Source organism: Giraffa tippelskirchi, chromosome 13 (genome assembly GCF_054371585.1).
Source record: "Giraffa tippelskirchi isolate mGirTip1 chromosome 13, T2T-mGirTip1v1.2.pri, whole genome shotgun sequence".
Lineage (NCBI taxonomy): Eukaryota > Metazoa > Chordata > Mammalia > Artiodactyla > Giraffidae > Giraffa > Giraffa tippelskirchi.
Window position 1 is genome coordinate 41,912,109 of NC_137287.1, and position 18,387 is coordinate 41,930,495.

Sequence of the window (18,387 nt, forward strand, 5' to 3'; positions counted from 1 at the left end):
TTTCTCCTACCTCTTTTGAAGATAATGCGCTGTCTTTGTGGAAGCCTGGCGTCCTCTGCCAGCCTTCAGAATTAGTTTTGTGAAGTTTGCTCAGTGTTCAGATGTTCTTTCGATAAATTTGTGGAGGAGAGAGTGGTCTCCCCGTCTAATTCCTCCGCCATCTTAGCCCCGCCTCTCTGCAGGTGGATTCTTGACTGTCTGAGCCACCAGGGAAGCCCAAGAATACTGGAGTGGGTTGCCTACCCCTTCTCCAGCGGGTCTTCCCAACCCAGGGATTGAACCAGGGTGTCCTGCATTGCAGGTGGGTTCTTTACCAGCTGAGCTACCAGAGAAACCTGGTGAATCTTTGAATTAATGTTAAATCATCCTGCCCTTGAGGCAAACCTTTTAAAACTAAAGAGTGATCTTGTTTCTTCATTTATCCACAAGGTGGCAGCATTATACTCTTTCCATGAGCCTGAACCCTCAAAACAGGCCGAGTAAGAAAAACAGAACAGGTTGTGATTCCTAATAGCTGGTGTAGAGGAGTTGGTGGGGGTCATAACCACGGAAGGTCTTCACGAAGGCTGGGGAAGAAGGGCAAGGGAAGTGTGATAATAAATGTCAAAGAGGAACAGGACATGAACGTCAGCATGACATGGTGATGAGAGCACGGATTTGACCTTCAAAAAGGTCAGTGTTCAACTCCACCTCTGCCAGTGACTGAGTGAACCAGTCTTCACCTGCATACATGGGGCGGTGCCACCCAGGCAGAAGGTGCTAACCCCGGGGAGGAGGCCTGCAGGCCTGCCCCCCAGACAGTTCAGCCCTGAAGGCCGGGACGAAGGGCACCCGCACTCAGCAGCGCGCAGGGTCCTCGAGCCTGCGGATTCCTCAGTGCTGGGCACAGGCAGCGCCTCCACAGGAGGGCCAGCCTCGCGGATGCTCTGGGGACCAGGCCAACAAGGGGACCTGCCCTTCCCGCCCCAGCCCGGGGCTCTGCGCTCCTCCCGCTCCTCGGGTGTCCCCGCAGCCAGTGGCTGCCGGAGGCCCCCGACCCCGGCCCATCGACAGCGCCCCGCTCCCCACCGCCCCCGAGCTCTGTGCAGCGTCCCCCGGGTCCTCCGGAGGCGAGCCCCTGCGCGGACCCTCCCCCACGCTCGCTCAGACCCACGTGCGTGGCCCGCCAGCCTCCCGGGGACCAGACTGGCTTCAGACCGCTCCCTCGGAGGGGGACGGCAACGTGCCTAGGCTTTCGTGTTCCTGGGTGACATGTCTGTCTGCCAGGGCCGGGCAGACAACACCCGGGGCCCTTTTAGGTCCCGCGTTTGCCGAACGTCCACGCACCTGTGCGAACCCAACCCCGGAGACGGCGGCGGCTCGGCCTGTGGTACCTTTCCCCTCCTGCGTCCAAATGCTGCTTTTCCACCTCCCAGTTTTTGTTAGGGGCATAATCCCATTCTCTCTCTTCAGCGGCGATGTAAAAGGGTCTTAACATCCCATAGGGCTGCTCGGGAGAGTCCTTATTGCCGCAGCTGCTGACCTCATATATCTGATGCATGCCTCTCGCCAAGTGGTGCAGGGTGGAGCAAAAGACCCTGAAGATGCCTGGAAGAGACATGGCTTGGGGTTCAGAGCGATGCTCGAGAGTTTGCTTTTGGTTTGCAAGTAAACCTCCATAATTATTACAAAATAACCAGTCAGGTGGATTTTTAAGATATCAACCTTCTATAGCATTTAAAAATCAGATCCTAAGAGGAATAAATTACTTGTAAATATATTTATGTATGGGGGGGAAAAATACCATCTGAAGTTCATCTGTCATGTCCAAAAACAAATAAAAAAGAAACTTGCAAAGTTACTGCCAAGAAATGATTTCTCTGGGTCTCCCCTATTGTACACACCTATTAGAGGATAGTCACTCCTGGAAAAATCATTGATGGGTATCTTCTCCCAGCCCAGTTTAAAAGGAATTACCTGTCTAGACAAAGTTCAAATCAGGTCAGGCTTCTGAAGTCATGTCTTTTGCCCTAAAGGCTTTCATAAGCTATAAGGTGCAATATACAAATAAGCTATTACTCTTAAAGCTAAATGTATGTTTTCATTAAGCCCTTGAGCAGAGGAGGGTCTCATTTCCAGTGGTAGGTCTACATTATGCCAGATGAAAAGGAAAAAGAAATAGCAACCATCATATCTGAGAACTATATGATTTTTTAAGCTGAATGTTCTAGATGCCTTGGCATCAGATATACATATTTTAATTTAATTCACAATAAAACCATATAAAATCAAATTATTGGAAGATGTTAACTCAGGGAAATTATTGGATCAACAAATCTTCTCCTCTAGTTGGCTCTGTTCTCAGAGGTGAATGAGAGTGTGGGTCTCATTAACTATCTACAATGCACAGAGACAGCATCTATCATGTTCAAATATTGCCAAATTATCCCTTCAGGATGAGCCCAAACCATTGGTTCACAGGGTACCCCAGCACGCCCAGGCACAAACGGTGACCCTCTGTAGAAACAAAGAGAAGACCCTTCTGACAACAGAGGAGGCCAGAGCTTCCTCTGCCTGTGCTGGGCTCCAGGCAGCCCACTATCTGTGTGCTCATCATCCCTTCAACAGAGGAGGAATTTTCTTTTCTAAGAACAAAGAGAAGCTTAAAGCCTTGATTATGGTGATATTTTCACAGATGCATACTATTTCCACACTCATCAATTTACATGTATTAAATATACAACTTTTTGTGTTTCAGTCACACATCAATAAAGTGGTTTAAAAAAAAAAGATCAAAGAGGAAATGTTTGACTTTCAGCTGACAGGCTACTCTACCCATGTTTGGGTACCCCTTTTAGCTTAGAGGATGGGATGGCAATTGATGAAAGGACTCAGCTTTTCAGCACTCACTGATTTATACTCAACGCCAAACATAAACTGGAAAGCATTGTCACATAGCTCTTTAGAAGCCTGTAGGGCCCATGAGTAAGTAACCATGTCCCTAAAATTATTCCAGCCATCTCTAGCTTTGAATGCTGCTTCTATGGATTAGAACTTTTTGGCTGTTTCCCTCTTGACCCCTCTTTGGTCTTGAAGAGTGAATTTTTAAAAAGTAATTGTTCCAAAGGCATCCCTTGGGGTGATTCATAATTGATCAATCAATTAATATAGAAAGGTTGAATACTAGCAGCTTACAAGGCAAGGATTCATGGAGCTCCTAGTCTGAGGCTGTTCTTTGGCAAAAGTTTTGAAGCTCAAGCCTCTTTTTTTTTTGCTTTTATTTATTTTTTCTTTAAAAATCCATGTATTTTATTTGGTAGGTAAGTCATGGAGACTTTGCCTCTCTCAACCAGATAACTGAATGTAAAATCATGGAGAAAAGATGCATTTACACTCACAGTATCCAGAAGTGAATGTTGAGGCAGGGTTAGGTGGCTCCCAGGGTCCATATGTTTTCTATATATTTCTTTGATGACTTACAATTTTAGATTTGTCTCAGGTAGAAATGTTTAACGTGTAAAGAGGTGATGTAAGTCATATTTACTACTTGTTAATGGAAAAGAGTAGCTTTGAAAAGCTCTATCTTCTTTTCTCTTTGACTTTTTTTCCCCTCAAGTCTCAAATTCTTAACCAGTGACAGAGAGTAGCATCTAAAATGCAGTACCAGGGCAAAGGAAAGAAGTAAATACCTATTCATAAAGGAGACAGAGCAGGCAAGTACTTATCTTGAGTAGCATATTGGTTTCATTTTAAGACCAATGAAAAAGTTGGTTTGGAGAGACATGTTGAACATCCACAGCATTTACTATTCTTATTTTTCATGAGAGAGCATATGTGGCCATATATTACTCTTTATCTTTTATTAAAATGCCCCAGTGACCTAATTAACTCGTTAATCTCTAAGAGAAGGGATGGGTACTAGCACTTCAAAGGGCTCTCCAGGACTCCGGATCCAACAGAGCTTGCTTTCTGGGCACCTGAGAGAATGACAATAGGCAAGTCCCTGTTTGGACTCATCAAGAGACCACTATCGATCTCTAGAGAAGGGAGACAAGTTCACATCTACAACCTGGAAGCAACTACCAGGCTGCTCATGTCTAGTTGATGCTTCCGAGCAGCAACTAAAATGAAGTTTGGTTGAAAGAGAATAAACAAGCAAACAAAAATACTCTTTCTTGGGGCTGAATTGTTCACGGATATAAATCAAGAGCATTCTCCTAGGATTTGTGAGGCCAGGTCATTTAGGGGACTCCTACTTCTGCTTTATGGGTGTTATTACATGCTTTTCCTCTGTCCTTCACATTATGTGTTTGAAATACAACAGTCAGGATTCTCTGATTCTAATCAAGGCTATATTTCCTTCTGCACACCCAGAAGTGCCCAAATGCAACCAGTTTCTTCTGGGGGAAGACCCTAAGAGTACCTGCTGGAAGACAGGAATCTGGCCACCTGAGCTGGCCCTGCCAAGTTTACCTGCACGGTCTGGCTGCATGAATGCCATTGTGGAGATGTGAGGAAACAGGGCCAAGGAGTCATGGTGAGTCCCTCGCAGGTGGATGGTGTGCCCTTGAAAATCAACTCCATGCATGTCCGTGTCGGTGCCCATTCCAATCAGATGCCAGGAGACTCTATCCTTTTTGCACATGGTTAGGCCTGGCTGGTTGCCATACGTGTAGCCATTGATAGCTACATGGAAGGAAAAGGAGAGCAGAGTCCACGATTATTTTGTAGATGTACTGACAACACATCACCTTAGTGAAAGGTTATCGGTGCATATGGGGGGCAGTGGTGTTCACGTTCAAAATTTACAGAAGATCCTGTTATCAGAGAATAAAGAGTACTGGGAAAAAGTCAGGTGGTGTATCAAATTTAGATGGAGACTGAAATTAATAATGAATAATGAAAATACACCAAAACTGTGAAACTGTTCTATTTAACAATGTATACACAGGACATGAATTCTAAGAATTAATAAGAAATAAACAGGTTGTTTTCTGAAGCAATTTTTTTCTGACAAAATTATTTGATAGCATTATATAATATCCTTCATTTCACATTTTAGTTTTGCAGATTATAAAGAGCATCATCCTTCAAAAAATATTTACAGATTTCTTGAATTTCCCCAAAGTCTTTTTTTAAAACTCTTGATATGGAAGTCATTTTCTTTTAAGGTTCTTATCCCGTCATCTCCCTTGTTAAGTGTCTTTTCCTCGGTTTTTTATTTAATTCTGTCAGATCCTCATTTGCCAATGGCTTTGCATTTCATTCAAGAAGTTATCAGACATCCCTTCACTGACTTTATGGCTCTTGCTTCACTTGAAAGACTTGCAATTGATTGACATTATATTTGCATGTCTGGTCAGTGAAGAGGGATTTGAGGAGTGGGGAAGGGACACTAAGTTTTAAGAGGTTAGCCCTTGAATAAATAATCTTGCCTTATGCTAATTTTGATTTTCCAGTGTCAGTAAAATAACTGACAAGACTTTGAATAATGATCACTTAGATATGAAAAGTCTTTGTACCTCCAGAAATGCAAATTGCTTTTCTCTTTGACATCAACCTCAATCCACTGACAGTGGCTACACGCGCCCCCTCTGGAGGATGACCCTCTGACTGAGTACACTCAGGGGTGACTGCGCCTAATTGTGTCTCACGCTTGATGTCCCAGAGAGAGACACCCCCGACTCCACTCCTTCTACGACCCATCCACCACACACATAAATGGTCTCCTGTTAGAATCTCATTGTCAAATAAAATTACCTTTTGTTTCTTTATCTGCGGAATGAGTGGTGTTTGGTAATTTTACTCAAATGTCTGGAATTATTAGCAGAAATACCAAGAAGCCCTGGAGCTGCTGAGAAAAATATCACACTTTCTGAAGAAAATCTTTGATCATGCTGTTGCAAATAAACTGTCTTGTCCATTGAATGTTAAAGAGATATCATTGTAAATATTTTTTAATTTATTTAACTGGAGGCTAATTTCTTTACAATATTGTAGTGGGTTTTGCCATACACTGACATGAATCAGCCATGGGTGTACACGTGTTCCCTATCCCGAACCCCCCTCCCACCTCCCTCCCCTCCCCATTGTAAGCTGTAGTGCTAACAATTTAGTCCTCCACGGGCTAATAGAGAATTCTCTGTTGCCTTGGAACTTCAGTTTAACCCTTCTCTTTCCTGGGAATTCCCTGGTGAGCCAGTAGTTAGGATTCCATATTCTCACTGCTGGAGGGCCAGGTCAGGGAATTAAGATACCGCAAAGCTGTGTGGCATGCCCTCACCCCCCCCGGAAAAGCCTCTTTTTCTGGAACATTCATTAATGCATTTACATATTCAACAAGCAGATTGGAACCCAGACTGGATAACACGAGCGATGCAAACATTGTATGCCATGTAAGGCATTTTCTCTTTGGTATTGTGGCCAACTTTCTCCTACCCATGCAAGCAAGATTGGAGACAAAATTTAACTTATAATTAATGTGAAGCTTGAACTAAATACATAATTTCCTTGAATTTTGCCTTAAACATGACATATTCTGCAGGTTTAAAATATACAAATGTGTTTCAAATTGCCAAACCAGGAAGGGACTGGATTTGACATGATCCATTAGGTTGTTTTCTGTTTTCTATATACAAACTTCTCTGTATATAGATCCCCTTTGCAGCCTAGCTTTTCCACTAAGGAATTGCTATGTTTCCTAATTTATAGCTTAGTTTAACTTTTTATTGGCTATTAGAAAAGTTGGGAACAAATTTTGTCTTCAGTTATAACAAATTTTTTTTTGTAGAAGATGATGTTGAAAGTGCATTGTTCCTTGTTTTCCATTGGTCCAAGAAGGGGTTCAGTTGGAACAGAGCATCCGAGACCACAGAAGTCTGAGCTGGTGCTGTGGGTCACTTGGAACCTTGAACATTTTTGGACTTCCATAGGAGAGAGAGAGACTTTTTTTTTGCACGTCTTTGGGAGAGAAGGGGCAGGCTATTTCATTATTTTCTCATAATGTTTTAAAGGCAATAAATAGATGCTATGCTTGGTCCTGAAACAAGGTCTGTTACCTTGCCATGTTTGCTTTAGGCACTGAAAGAAATGTTTATTGAAACATATTTGATTTATAATATTATATTAGTTTTAAGTGTACAATATGGTGATTCAATATGTTTATGATTATCCATGACATTAAAAGACGCTTACTCCTTGGAAGGAAGGTTATGGCCAACCTAGATAGCATATTTAAAAGCAGAGACATTACTTTGCCAACAAAAGTATGTGTAGTCAAGGCTATGGTTTTTCCAGTGGTCATGTATGAATGTGAGAGTTGGACGGTGAAGAAAGCTGAGCGCCGAAGAATTGATGCTTTTGAACTGTGGTGTTGGAGAAGACTCTTGAGAGTCCCTTGGACTGCAAGGAGATCCAATCAATCCATCCTAAAAGAGATCAATCCTGGGTATTCATTGGAAGGTTTGATGTTGAAGCTGAAACTCCAATACTTTGGGCACCTCATGCGAAGGGTTGACTCATTGGAAAAGAACCTAATGCTGGGTAGGATTGGGGGCGGGAGGAGAAGGGGACGACAGAGGATGAGATGGTTGGATGGCATCACCGACTCGATGGACATGGGTTTGGGTAGACTCCGGGAGTTGGTGATGAACAGAGAGGCCTGGCGTGCTGCAATTCATGGGGTCGCAAAGAGTCGGACACGACTGAGCGACTGAACTGAATACTCCATTTAAAGTTAATATAAAATAATGGCAATATTTCCGTATGTTGTATAATATACCCTTGTAGCTGATTTGTTTTATTCATAGTAGTATTTTTTTCTTAATCCCATAGCCCTATCTTACCCCTTCACACTTCCCTCTCCCCACCGATAACCATTAGTTTGTTCTCTAGATCTGTGAATCTGGTTTTTCGTTGTTGTTGTATATATTGAATGAAAATGAAAACACAACAACCCAAAACCTGTGGGACACGGTAAAAGCAATGCTAAGGGGAAGGTTCATAGCAATACAGGCGTACCTCAAGAAACAAGAAAAAAATCAAATAAATAACCTAACTCTACACCTAAAGCAACTAGAGAAGGAAGAAAGGAAGAACCCCAGGGTTAGTAGAAGGAAAGAAATCTTCAAAATTAGGGCAGAAATAAATGCAAAAGAAACAAAAGAGACCATAGCAAAAATCCACAAAACTAAAAGCTGGTTTTTCGAGAAGATAAACAAAATTGACAAACCATTAGCCAGACTCATCAAGAAACAAAGGGAGAAGAATCAAATCAACAAAATTAGAAATGAAAATGGAGAGATCACAACAGAATACACAGAAATACAAAGGATCATAAGAGACTACTACCAACGACTATATGCCAATAAAATGGACAACTTGGAAGAAATGGATCAATTCTTAGAAAAGTATAACTTTCCAAAACGGAACCAGGAAGAAATAGAAGATCTTAACAGACCCATCACAAGCACGGAAATCGAAACTGTAATCAGAAATCTTCCAGCAAACAAAAGCTGAGGACCAGACGGCTTCACAGCTGAATTCTACCAAAAATTTAGAGAAGAGCTAACACCTATCCTACTCAAACTCTTCCAGAAAATTGCAGAAGGTAAACTTCCAAACTCATTCTATGAGGCCACCATCACCCTAATTCCAAAACCAGACAATGATGCCACAAAAAAAGAAAACTACAGGCCAATATCACGGATGAACATAGATGCAAAAATCTCTAATAAAATTCTAGCAAACAGAATCCAACAACATATTAAAAAGATCATACATAATGACCAAGCGGGCTTTATCCCAGGAACGCAAGGTTTCTTTAATCTCCGCAAATCAAACAATGTAATACATCACATTAACACGTTGAAAGATAAAACCCATATGATTATCTCAATAGATGCAGAAAAACCCTTGGACAAAATTCAACATCCATTTCTGATAAAAACCCTTCAGAAAGCAGGAATAGAAGGAACATACCTCATCATAATAAAAGCTATATATGAAAACCCCACAGCAAACATTGTCCTCAGTGGAGAAAAATTGAAAGCATTTCCCCTAAAGTTAGGAACAAGGCAAGGGTGCCCACTTTCACCACTACGATTCAACATAGTTTTGGAATTTTTGGCCACAGCAATCAGAGCGGAAAAAGAAATAAAAGGAATCCAGATAGGAAGGGAAGAAGTGAAACTCTCACTGTTAGCAGATGACATGATCCTCTACATAGAAAACCCTAAAGATTCTACCAGCAAATTACTAGAGGTAATCAATGAATATAGTCAAGTTGCAGGATATAAAATTAACACAGAGAAATCCCATGCATTCCTATATATTAATAATGAGAAAACAGCAAGAGAAATTAAGGAAACAATGCCATTCACCATTGCAACAAAAAGAATTAATACTTAGGAATATACATCTACCTAAAGAAACAAAAGACTTATACATAGAAAACTATAAAACACTGATGAAAGAAATTAAAGAGGACACAAACAGATGGAGAAATATACCCTGTTCATGGATCGGAGGAATCAATATAGTGAAAATGAGTATACTACCCAAAGCAATCTATAGATTCAATCAATGCAATCCCTATCAAGCTACCAATGATATTTTTCACAGAACTAGAACAAATAATTTCACAATTTCTATGGAAATATAAAACACCTCCAATAGCCAAAGCGATCGTGAGAAAGAAGAATGGAACTGGAGGAATCAACCTGCCTGACCTCAGGCTCTACTACAAAGCCACAGTCATCAAGACAGTACGGTACTGGCACAAAGACAGAAATATAGATCAATGGAACAAAATAGAAAGCCCAGAGATAAATCCACGCACCTATGAACACCTTATCTTCGACAAAGGAGGCAAGAATATACAATGGAGAAAAGACAATCTCTTTAACAAGTGGTGCTGGGAAAACTGGTCAACCACTTGTAAAAGAATGAAACTAGAACACTTTCTAACACCATACACAAAAATAAACTCAAAATGGATTAAAGATCTAAATGTAAGACCAGAAACTATCAAACTCCTAGAGGAAAACATAGGCAAAACACTCTCTGACATAAACCACAGCAGGATCCTCCATGACCCACCTCCCAGAATATTGGAAATAAAAGCAAAAATAAACAAATGGGACCTAATTAAACTTAAAAGCTTTGCACAACAAAGGAAACTGTAAGCAAGGTGAAAAGACAGCCTTTGGAATGGGAGAAAATAATAGCAAACGAAGCAACAGACAAACAATTAATCTCAAAAATATACAAACAACTCCTGCAGCTGAATTCCAGAAAAATAAACGACCCAATCAAAAAAGGGGCTAAAGAACTTAACAGACATTTATCCAGAGAAGACATACAGATGGCTGACAAACCCATGAAAAGATGCTCCACATTACTCATTATTAGAGAAATGCAAATCAAAACCACAATGAGGTACCGTTTCACGCCAGTCAGAATGGCTGCTATCCAAAAGTCTACAAGCAATAAATGCTGGAGAGGGTGTGGAGAAAAGGGAACCCTCTTACACTGTTGGTGGGATTGCAAACTAGTACAGCCACTGTGGAGAACAGTGTGGAGATGACTGAAACAACTGGGAATAGAAGTGCCATATGACCCAGCAATCCCACTGCTGGGCATACACACTGAGGAAACCAGAATTGAAAGAGACGCGTGTACCCCAATGTTCATCGCAGCACTGTTTACAATAGCCAGGACATGGAAGCAACCTAGATGTCCATAAGCAGATGAATGGATAAGGAAGCTGTGGTACATATACACAACAGAATATCACTCAGCCATTAAAAAGAATACATTTGAATCAGTTCTATTGAGATGGATGAAACTGCAGCCCATGATACAGAGTGAAGTAAGCCAGAAAGAAAAACACCAATACAGTATACTAATGCATATATATGGAATTTGAAAGATGGTAACGATAACCCTATATGCGAGACAGAATAAGAGACACAGATGCATAGAACAGTCTTATGGACTCTGAGGGAGAAGGTGAGGGTGGGACGATCTGGGAGAATAGCATCGAAACATGTATATTATCATATGTGAAACAGAACACCATTCCAGGTTCAATGCATGAGACAAATGCTCAGGGCTGGGGCAATGGGATGACCCAGAGGGATGGGATGGGGAGGGAGGTGGGAGGGGGGTTAAGGATGGGGAACACATGTAAACCCATGGCTGATTCATGTCAATGTATGGCAAAAACTATTACAATATTGTAAAGTAATTAGCCCCCAAGTAAAATAAATAAATTTATTAAAAATAAAATAATTAACCTTAAAACAAACAAACAAAAAATACAAATTTAAATTTGATCTATTAGCATGTGAAAGCAATGCCTAGCTTTACAGAGTGTCATTTAACACCAAGGTATTTTTTAATGGTCCTGATCATAGAGGATATCATAGTTCATATACATTATTTCCTAAGTCCCCAAACAAAAACCTTCATACTAAAAAAAAAAAAAAAAAAAAGAATGATAGGATATAGAGAAGAATATGAAACCATAACAAATTACTGTATCTTGGAACTTGGGGGGACACATGGGCACCTGTGGCTGATTCATGTCAATATATGGCAAAACCCACCACAGTACTGTAATTATCCTCCAATTAAATATATTAATTAATTAAGAAAAGAAAACAATTATGCCAGTATATTTGAAATACTGGTACATTTGAAATTTTAAAGCTTTAGAAAAAAATTCTAAATAAGCAAACTGGACTAAAATAAAACCAAACAAACAGAAAGGGACTGCCCTGGTGGTCCACTGGTTAAGACTCTGCACTTCCACCGCGGGGGATGTGGGTTCGATCCCTGTTTAGGGAACTATGATCACATATGCAGTGCAGCTAAAGATAAATAAATAAAACAGAAAAACCTCAATGTTCCTTTAACTATTACAAAAACAGGATCAGTATTTAATATTCTTCCCATGAAGAAAACAAAAGATCCAAATGGTTTTAAGGTGAGCTCTACAAAACATTCAAAGTATAAAGAATTCCAATCTTAAAAAAAACAAACAACTCTTTCAAAGAACAGAAAACAAGGAACACCCAATAACTCATTTTTATGAGATTATACACTTGATAACAAAACCAAACAAGAAAAAAAAAACATATCAGTCTCACTCTTGAAATGAAGATAAAACTCCTAAAGTAGATATAAGCAAACTAAATCTACCATCATATAAAAAGAGACCATCAACAGCATGATGCATCAATAAATTTTGGTCTATATCCTGGGACACAACGGGACAGTGAAAATGAATGATCTCAGTTCCACATATCGAGAGAAATGGCATTTTAAACCATAACAATGAGCAGAATAGACACAGTATGATTTCATTCATATAAAACTCAGAAAAGGCTAACCTCCCGTAGTATTGGTGATAGGCACTCAAGTGGCTAAAATAAAATTCACCTTTTCTTGCAGTGATGTCTGAGCAGAGAAGAGGATGCAGAAAGGAAGGCACACACAAGAGGCTGCAGGGGGATTGACAGCACCCATTCCATAAGCGCCATGGTGGGTGCACAGGTGTTCGTTACGCTATCATGGCTGCCATCTCATGTATGGCTGTGCAAGCTGGGTATTACACTCAGTATATGGCCATCTCCCTTTGAGCACCGTGTTATATAAGCAGACGACACCACCCTTATGGCAGAAAGCGAAGAGGAACTAAAAAGCCTCTTGATGAAAGTGAAAGAGGAGAGTGAGTTGGCTTAAAGCTCAACATTCAGAAAACTAAGATCATGGCATCTGGTCCCATCACTTCATGGGAAACAGACGGGGAAACCGTGGAAACAGTGTCAGACTTTATTTTGGGGGGCTCCAAAATCACTGCAGATGGTGACTGCAGCCATGAAATTAAAAGATGCTTACTCCTTGGAAGGAAAGTTATGACCAACCTAGACAGCATATTGAAAAGCAGAGACAGTACTTTGCCAACAAAGGTCCATGTAGTCAAGGCTATGGTTTTTCGAGTAGTCATGTATGGATGTGAGAGTTGGACGGTGAAGAAAGCTGAGTGCCGAAGAATTGATGCTTTTGAACTGTGGTGTTGGAGAAGACTCTTGAGAGCCCCTTGGACAGCAAGAAGATCCAGCCAGTCCATCCTAAAGGAGATTAGTCCTGGGTATTCATTGGAAGGACTGTTGAGGCTGAAACTCCAAGACTTTGGCCACCTCATGCGAAGAGTTGACTCACTGGAAAAGACCCTAATGCTGGGAAGGATTGGGGGCAGGAGGAGAAGGGGACGACAGAGGATGAGATGGCTGGATGGCATCGCCGACTCGATGGACATGGGTTTGGGTAGACTCCGGGAGCTGGTGATGGACAGGGAGCCCCAGCGTGCTGCAATTTCGTGGGTTCGCAAAGAGTCGGACACGACTGAGCGACTGAACTGAACTATACAAGGAACACTGTCCATGTATGCAAAATAATCATCAAAATAAAATGTCATGAAAATTAAAACATATATGCAAAATAATTATAATCAAATAATTTATGATAAACTAATAGTAATATGATAAGAAAATAAGCTTTAAGTTAAACCGGTAGGTATACGAATGTTTGTATTTAACACGAGATGAACATAGCCTTTTATTTGTTTTTATTTTATAAACATACTGTTTTATATCTGTGGGAAAGTGGTAGATTCATCAGTAAGTTCTTTGGGACAATAGGTAAATTAGGAGGAAAAGGGGCAAACTCAGATTCCTTCTTCAATCAATGCATCAAAATCAATTTCATATGGATAAAAAATGTAAATGTTAATATGTATGTGTGTGTGTGTGTGTGTGTGTGTGTGCCTGAATGTGTGTGTATATACACACTCAATATATTCCAGAAAGTGGTGGAATTTTGCAAGATCAAGAACTGTGAAAAAAGAAGTCTGATATCTGCCTGATTGTCAACCCATTGTAAGTTACTTTATCTTTCATCTGAAAGTTTTGAACATATTATAATATAATTACAAGATAATTATAAATGTTACAGTTATAATATTTCTAATTTAAAGTATTTGTAGTGACAGAGAACAACTAGACTTAATCACGGTGATCACTTTGAAATGTTTAGAAATATTGAAATATTATGTTGTACACTAGGAACTCATGTGGTGCCATAGGTCAACTGTACTTGGAAAACTAAGAAACAAACAAACTCAAAGAAAAAGAGGTCAGATTTATGGTCACCAGAGGCAGAGGGTGGGATGTGGGAGCATTGGATGGAGACAGTTAAAACTTCCAGCTATAAGATAAATTACTAGGGGTGTAATATACAAGATGTTAAATACAAGTAACACTGCTGTACATTATACATGAAAGTTGAGAGTAAATCCTAAACGTTCTCATCACAAGGAAAAAATTTTTTTCTATTTCTTTAATGTTGTATCTATAGGAGATGATGGATGTTCACTAAACCTATTGTGATCATCATTTTATGATATATTGGGTTGACCAAAAAGTTCATTTGAGGTCTTCCATTACATCTTACAGGAAAACCCGAATAAGCTTTTTGGCCAACCCAACAGGTAAGTCAAATCTTTATGCCGTACACCTTAAATGTATACAGCATGGTATGTTAATTATGGGACTTCCCAGATGACTCAAGTGGTAAAGAATCCGCGTGCCAATGCAGGAGACGCTGGAGATGAGGGTTGGATCCCTGGGTTGGAAAGATCCCTTGGAGAAGGAAATGGCAACCTACCCCAGTATTCTTGCCTGGGAAATCCCATGGACAGAGGAGCCTGGTGGCCTACGGTCCATAGGGTCACAGAGAGTTGGACGTGACTGAGCTTGAGTGCATACACACATATACACACACACACACACACACACGTTAATTATGTATCAATAAAATGGGAAGCAAACAAAATTTAATCATCCAAAAAGAAACAAAAAATTTTAAGAATTCTAGGGGATTCTCTGGTGGCATAATGGTTAGGACTCTGCACTTTCATGGCTGAGGACCCGGGTTCGATCCTTGGCAGGGGAACTAAGATCCCAGAAGCCACGAAGCATGGCCAAAAAAAAGAAAATGAAAAAAGTCTAACACTTGGCTTCCTAAAACATTTCTACTAACTGCGTTCTTTTCCTGTGTGTGAGCCATACTTTCCTGTTTCTTTGTGTGTCAAATTTTTATTGAAAACTGGACATTTTAAATAATATAAGGTGGCAATTTTTAATCATCACCCTTAGAAGTCATAAATTTTACCAGAATATGTGTATGTTTTTCTTTGTGTCTTTTTACATCAGTCCTGACGGTCCAGGGAGTCCTTTCAGACTCAAGTCTTTTCTTCTTTCCCTTCTCTTTATTCAAGGAAACATTCTACCAATAGTAGTTTCACTGTAGCCTCTTTTCCATCCATGGCCTTTTCTCCTTCTGCTGCCTCCATGGTTTGAATACCAGGCCTCCAAAATCTGTTCTCCAAGTCCCTCAGCTTTTCCCTCGTGATTTACACTCTGTGGTTTTCCACTGTCGTAGATGGTATTTCCTCCACTTGGACATTTTTCAACTCATCCCCTGGATTTTTTACTTTGAAAATCTCATTTGTTTTTCGTTGGGGAAAACCATTTGGGGCTGTAGTGGAATCTCCTTACATACTCTTAGTTTGTGGTTTTCCAGTTTCTTTCTGTTTCCTCCAGAGCAGTTCTATTTCTACACAAGAGGAAAACTCCATGTAAGAGTTCTGTAACAGAGATGGCTGTTCTCAGTGGGCTGCTTGTTATTCCTCTTTCTGGCTGCTGAGTCCCCTTCGATGCTGCAGCTTTTAAACTCTTTTGTGTGCTCAAATATGGTAGAACAAAGTGGCTACCATGCCACCATGCCAGGGAGGAGGCACAGTCAATGTCCCTGAGGGACCGCAGAGACCCAGCTGGCCAGGTAGCAGTCTCCTATCAAGACATCCACAGAAAAGCTCTCTTGGGACTTGCCTTCCAGTCCAGTGGTTAGGACCTCACCCTCCAACGCAGGAGGTGCAGGCTCAATCCCTGGTCTGGGAGCTAAGTGTCATACGCCTTACAGTCAAAACACCAAACATAAAACAGAAGCAATATGGCAGCAAATTCAATAAAGAGTTTTTCAATGGTCCACATTAAAAAAAAAAAAACCTTCAAAAGAAGAAAAGAGAGAGAGAGAGACAACTTCTCTGCCTCAAAGCCCTACTCTCTTCCCAGAGGGGAAAAGCTCAGAGCCACCATTAAGCCTGCGTTAGGACCAGCCTGCCTGACAGCCCCAGAAACTACCCATGGCCAGAGGGGCAGCTGGCATCAGACGACTGCAAGATTACATGATCCTGAATTACTCTGATATAGCAACCATACGGAATGAAATATATTTATATGCATATCAGATCTTGATGTGGGGAAAATCTTCAGAAGTACAACATCAAAGGCAGAAACCATACAAATATTTATACAGCTAATATTAAATTTGAAAACTGAAAAATCAAACATGAAAATACTTGAAACACACGTAACAAACGATTATTAATGCCAACATGTAACAATAGCCCTTAAAAACAACTAAGACGGTGAGGAACAGGTTAATTTTAAAAATGGGCAAAAGATATGAATAGGAAACTCACAAAAGAAGAAAGGCCAACAACCAAAAAAGGTATGATATCAGTAGCAATAAGAAAGAAAGTTAAAACACTTACCAGGCTGGCAAAGATTTTAAAGAATATACTACTCATGGCCAGCAAGGATCAGGTTTGAAACACATTTGAGCAAGTTGGACTTTCAAATGTTTAAATGCAAATGAAGAACAAACCGAAATCTTAACTTTCTAAGTGTACACAAAAATTGCTACACTCCAAATAACATCTCAGAACACATTCATGTTTAAAAGCTTAGACAGCTAAAACCATAATATGGTTATGAAGTACTCTTGGTCTTAGCACATTCATTCACTCATTCATTCTGTATTTTTGAGCACCTGCTTCATGCCAGGTCATAGCACTAAGGATGACAGTGGTAAAGGAGACAGATGTAGTTCTATCCTCAAGGAATTTAAATTCTAAAGAAACTATTATGAGAGCATTTCAGACAAATTTTGCTAATTTTAAAACACACTAATGATATGGTCACTTAACCTCCCAATCTAAAAACTAATATTGAGGGACATGTTGAAACATTACTCAAAACACATTTAAATCATAAGTAGCTTATCAGTACTGTAAAGGGAAGAAAGACAGAGCCTCATTTACTCCAGCCTTTGTAAAGATTCAACTCCAGGGACTTCCCTGGTGGTCCAGTAGCTAAGACGCTGCGCTTCCAATGCAGGGGGCCTGGGTTCAATCCCTGGTCAGGGAACTAGAGCCCACATGCCGCAACAAAAGATCCCGAGTGCCACAACTAAGACCTGGCACGGCCAAGAAAATAAACAAAAATAAAGATTCAAAAAATAACAGAACTTCCCTGGTGCATGCTAAACCACTCCGGTCATGTCTGACTCTTTGCTATGGATTATATCCCACCAAGCTCCTCTGTCCAAGGGATTCTCCAGGCAAGAATACTGGAGTGGGTTGCCATGCCGTCCTCCAGGGGATCTTCCCGACCCGAGGCTTGAGCTCGTGTCTCCTGCATTGCCAGGCAGTTTCTTTACCACTAGCGCCACCTGGGAAGCCCTCTCTGGTGTTCCAGTGGTAAAGAATCTACCTGCCAGTAGAGGGGACACAGGTTCGATTCCTGGTTCAGGGAGATTCCACAAGCCACTGGGCGGCGGAGCGGAGGTCTCGAGCCCATGAGCTGCCAAGCAGAGAAGCCACCACAATCAGATGCCCACTCACCACAGCAAAGAGCAGCCCCAGCTCACCACAACTAGAGCAGCCTGTGTGCAGCAGCAAGGACCTAGTGCAGCCAAAGATAATAAATAAATGAATAAATAAATAATTTTTAAAAATAAATTTTAAAAGGATAATAATTCACTGTGACTACATCTAATATTTACATTTAGTTGAGGGCTGACCATTACCACGAATCTGTTGGTCCCCTCCCACAACAGGTCAATGCCCATGGTAAAGAACTGACCGATGTCCTTGGTTGTGTTTAGGAATAACTGAAATGCGAACGGATCACAAACCCTCCTTAGGAGGAACGCAGCCTATATCCTTGTTTGCAAAGCAGTTCTGTTCTGATGAAAAGTCTCTTTAAGCGTTCAAAATGAAAGATGGTGTAGCGGCTCAAAGGCTTGCCTGCATCTACTCGGGGATTTGTCACAGGTTGTAAAAGAGAGGCATTTGCTACTTGGCGTAGTGCAGAAACCCAGGCTGAGGAGATGAGGCCAGACCAGGAGGAAGGCAGAGGGAGGATGAGCTAGCTGCCAGAAAGAAGCTAGAAAGGGCCCATCATGGGTTTCTCCTCATCCACGGGGAAGTTGCTCCCA

At 41.0% G+C, this 18,387-nt stretch overlaps 1 protein-coding gene across 9 annotated transcripts in view; it reads right to left on the bottom strand.

Moving 5' to 3' along the window:
* The window catches only part of LOC145532780 (ferroxidase HEPHL1-like), a 33,068-nt gene continuing 14,681 nt past the window's right edge, over positions 1-18,387 (bottom strand). For 5 of the 9 annotated variants that reach the window (XM_081558537.1, XM_081558536.1, XM_081558538.1 and 2 more), the window contains 3 exons: positions 4,453-4,665; positions 1,327-1,587; positions 1-566 (listed from right to left, as the gene is read on the bottom strand). In XM_081558537.1, coding sequence (XP_081414663.1) covers positions 508-566; positions 1,327-1,587; positions 4,453-4,624 — 492 coding nt within the window. In that variant the 5' untranslated portion in view covers positions 4,625-4,665 and the 3' untranslated portion in view covers positions 1-507. The remainder of the gene's footprint in view (positions 567-1,326; positions 1,588-4,452; positions 4,666-18,387) is intronic. The other 4 variants (XM_081558540.1, XM_081558543.1, XM_081558541.1 and 1 more) reach the window with 1 other exon arrangement.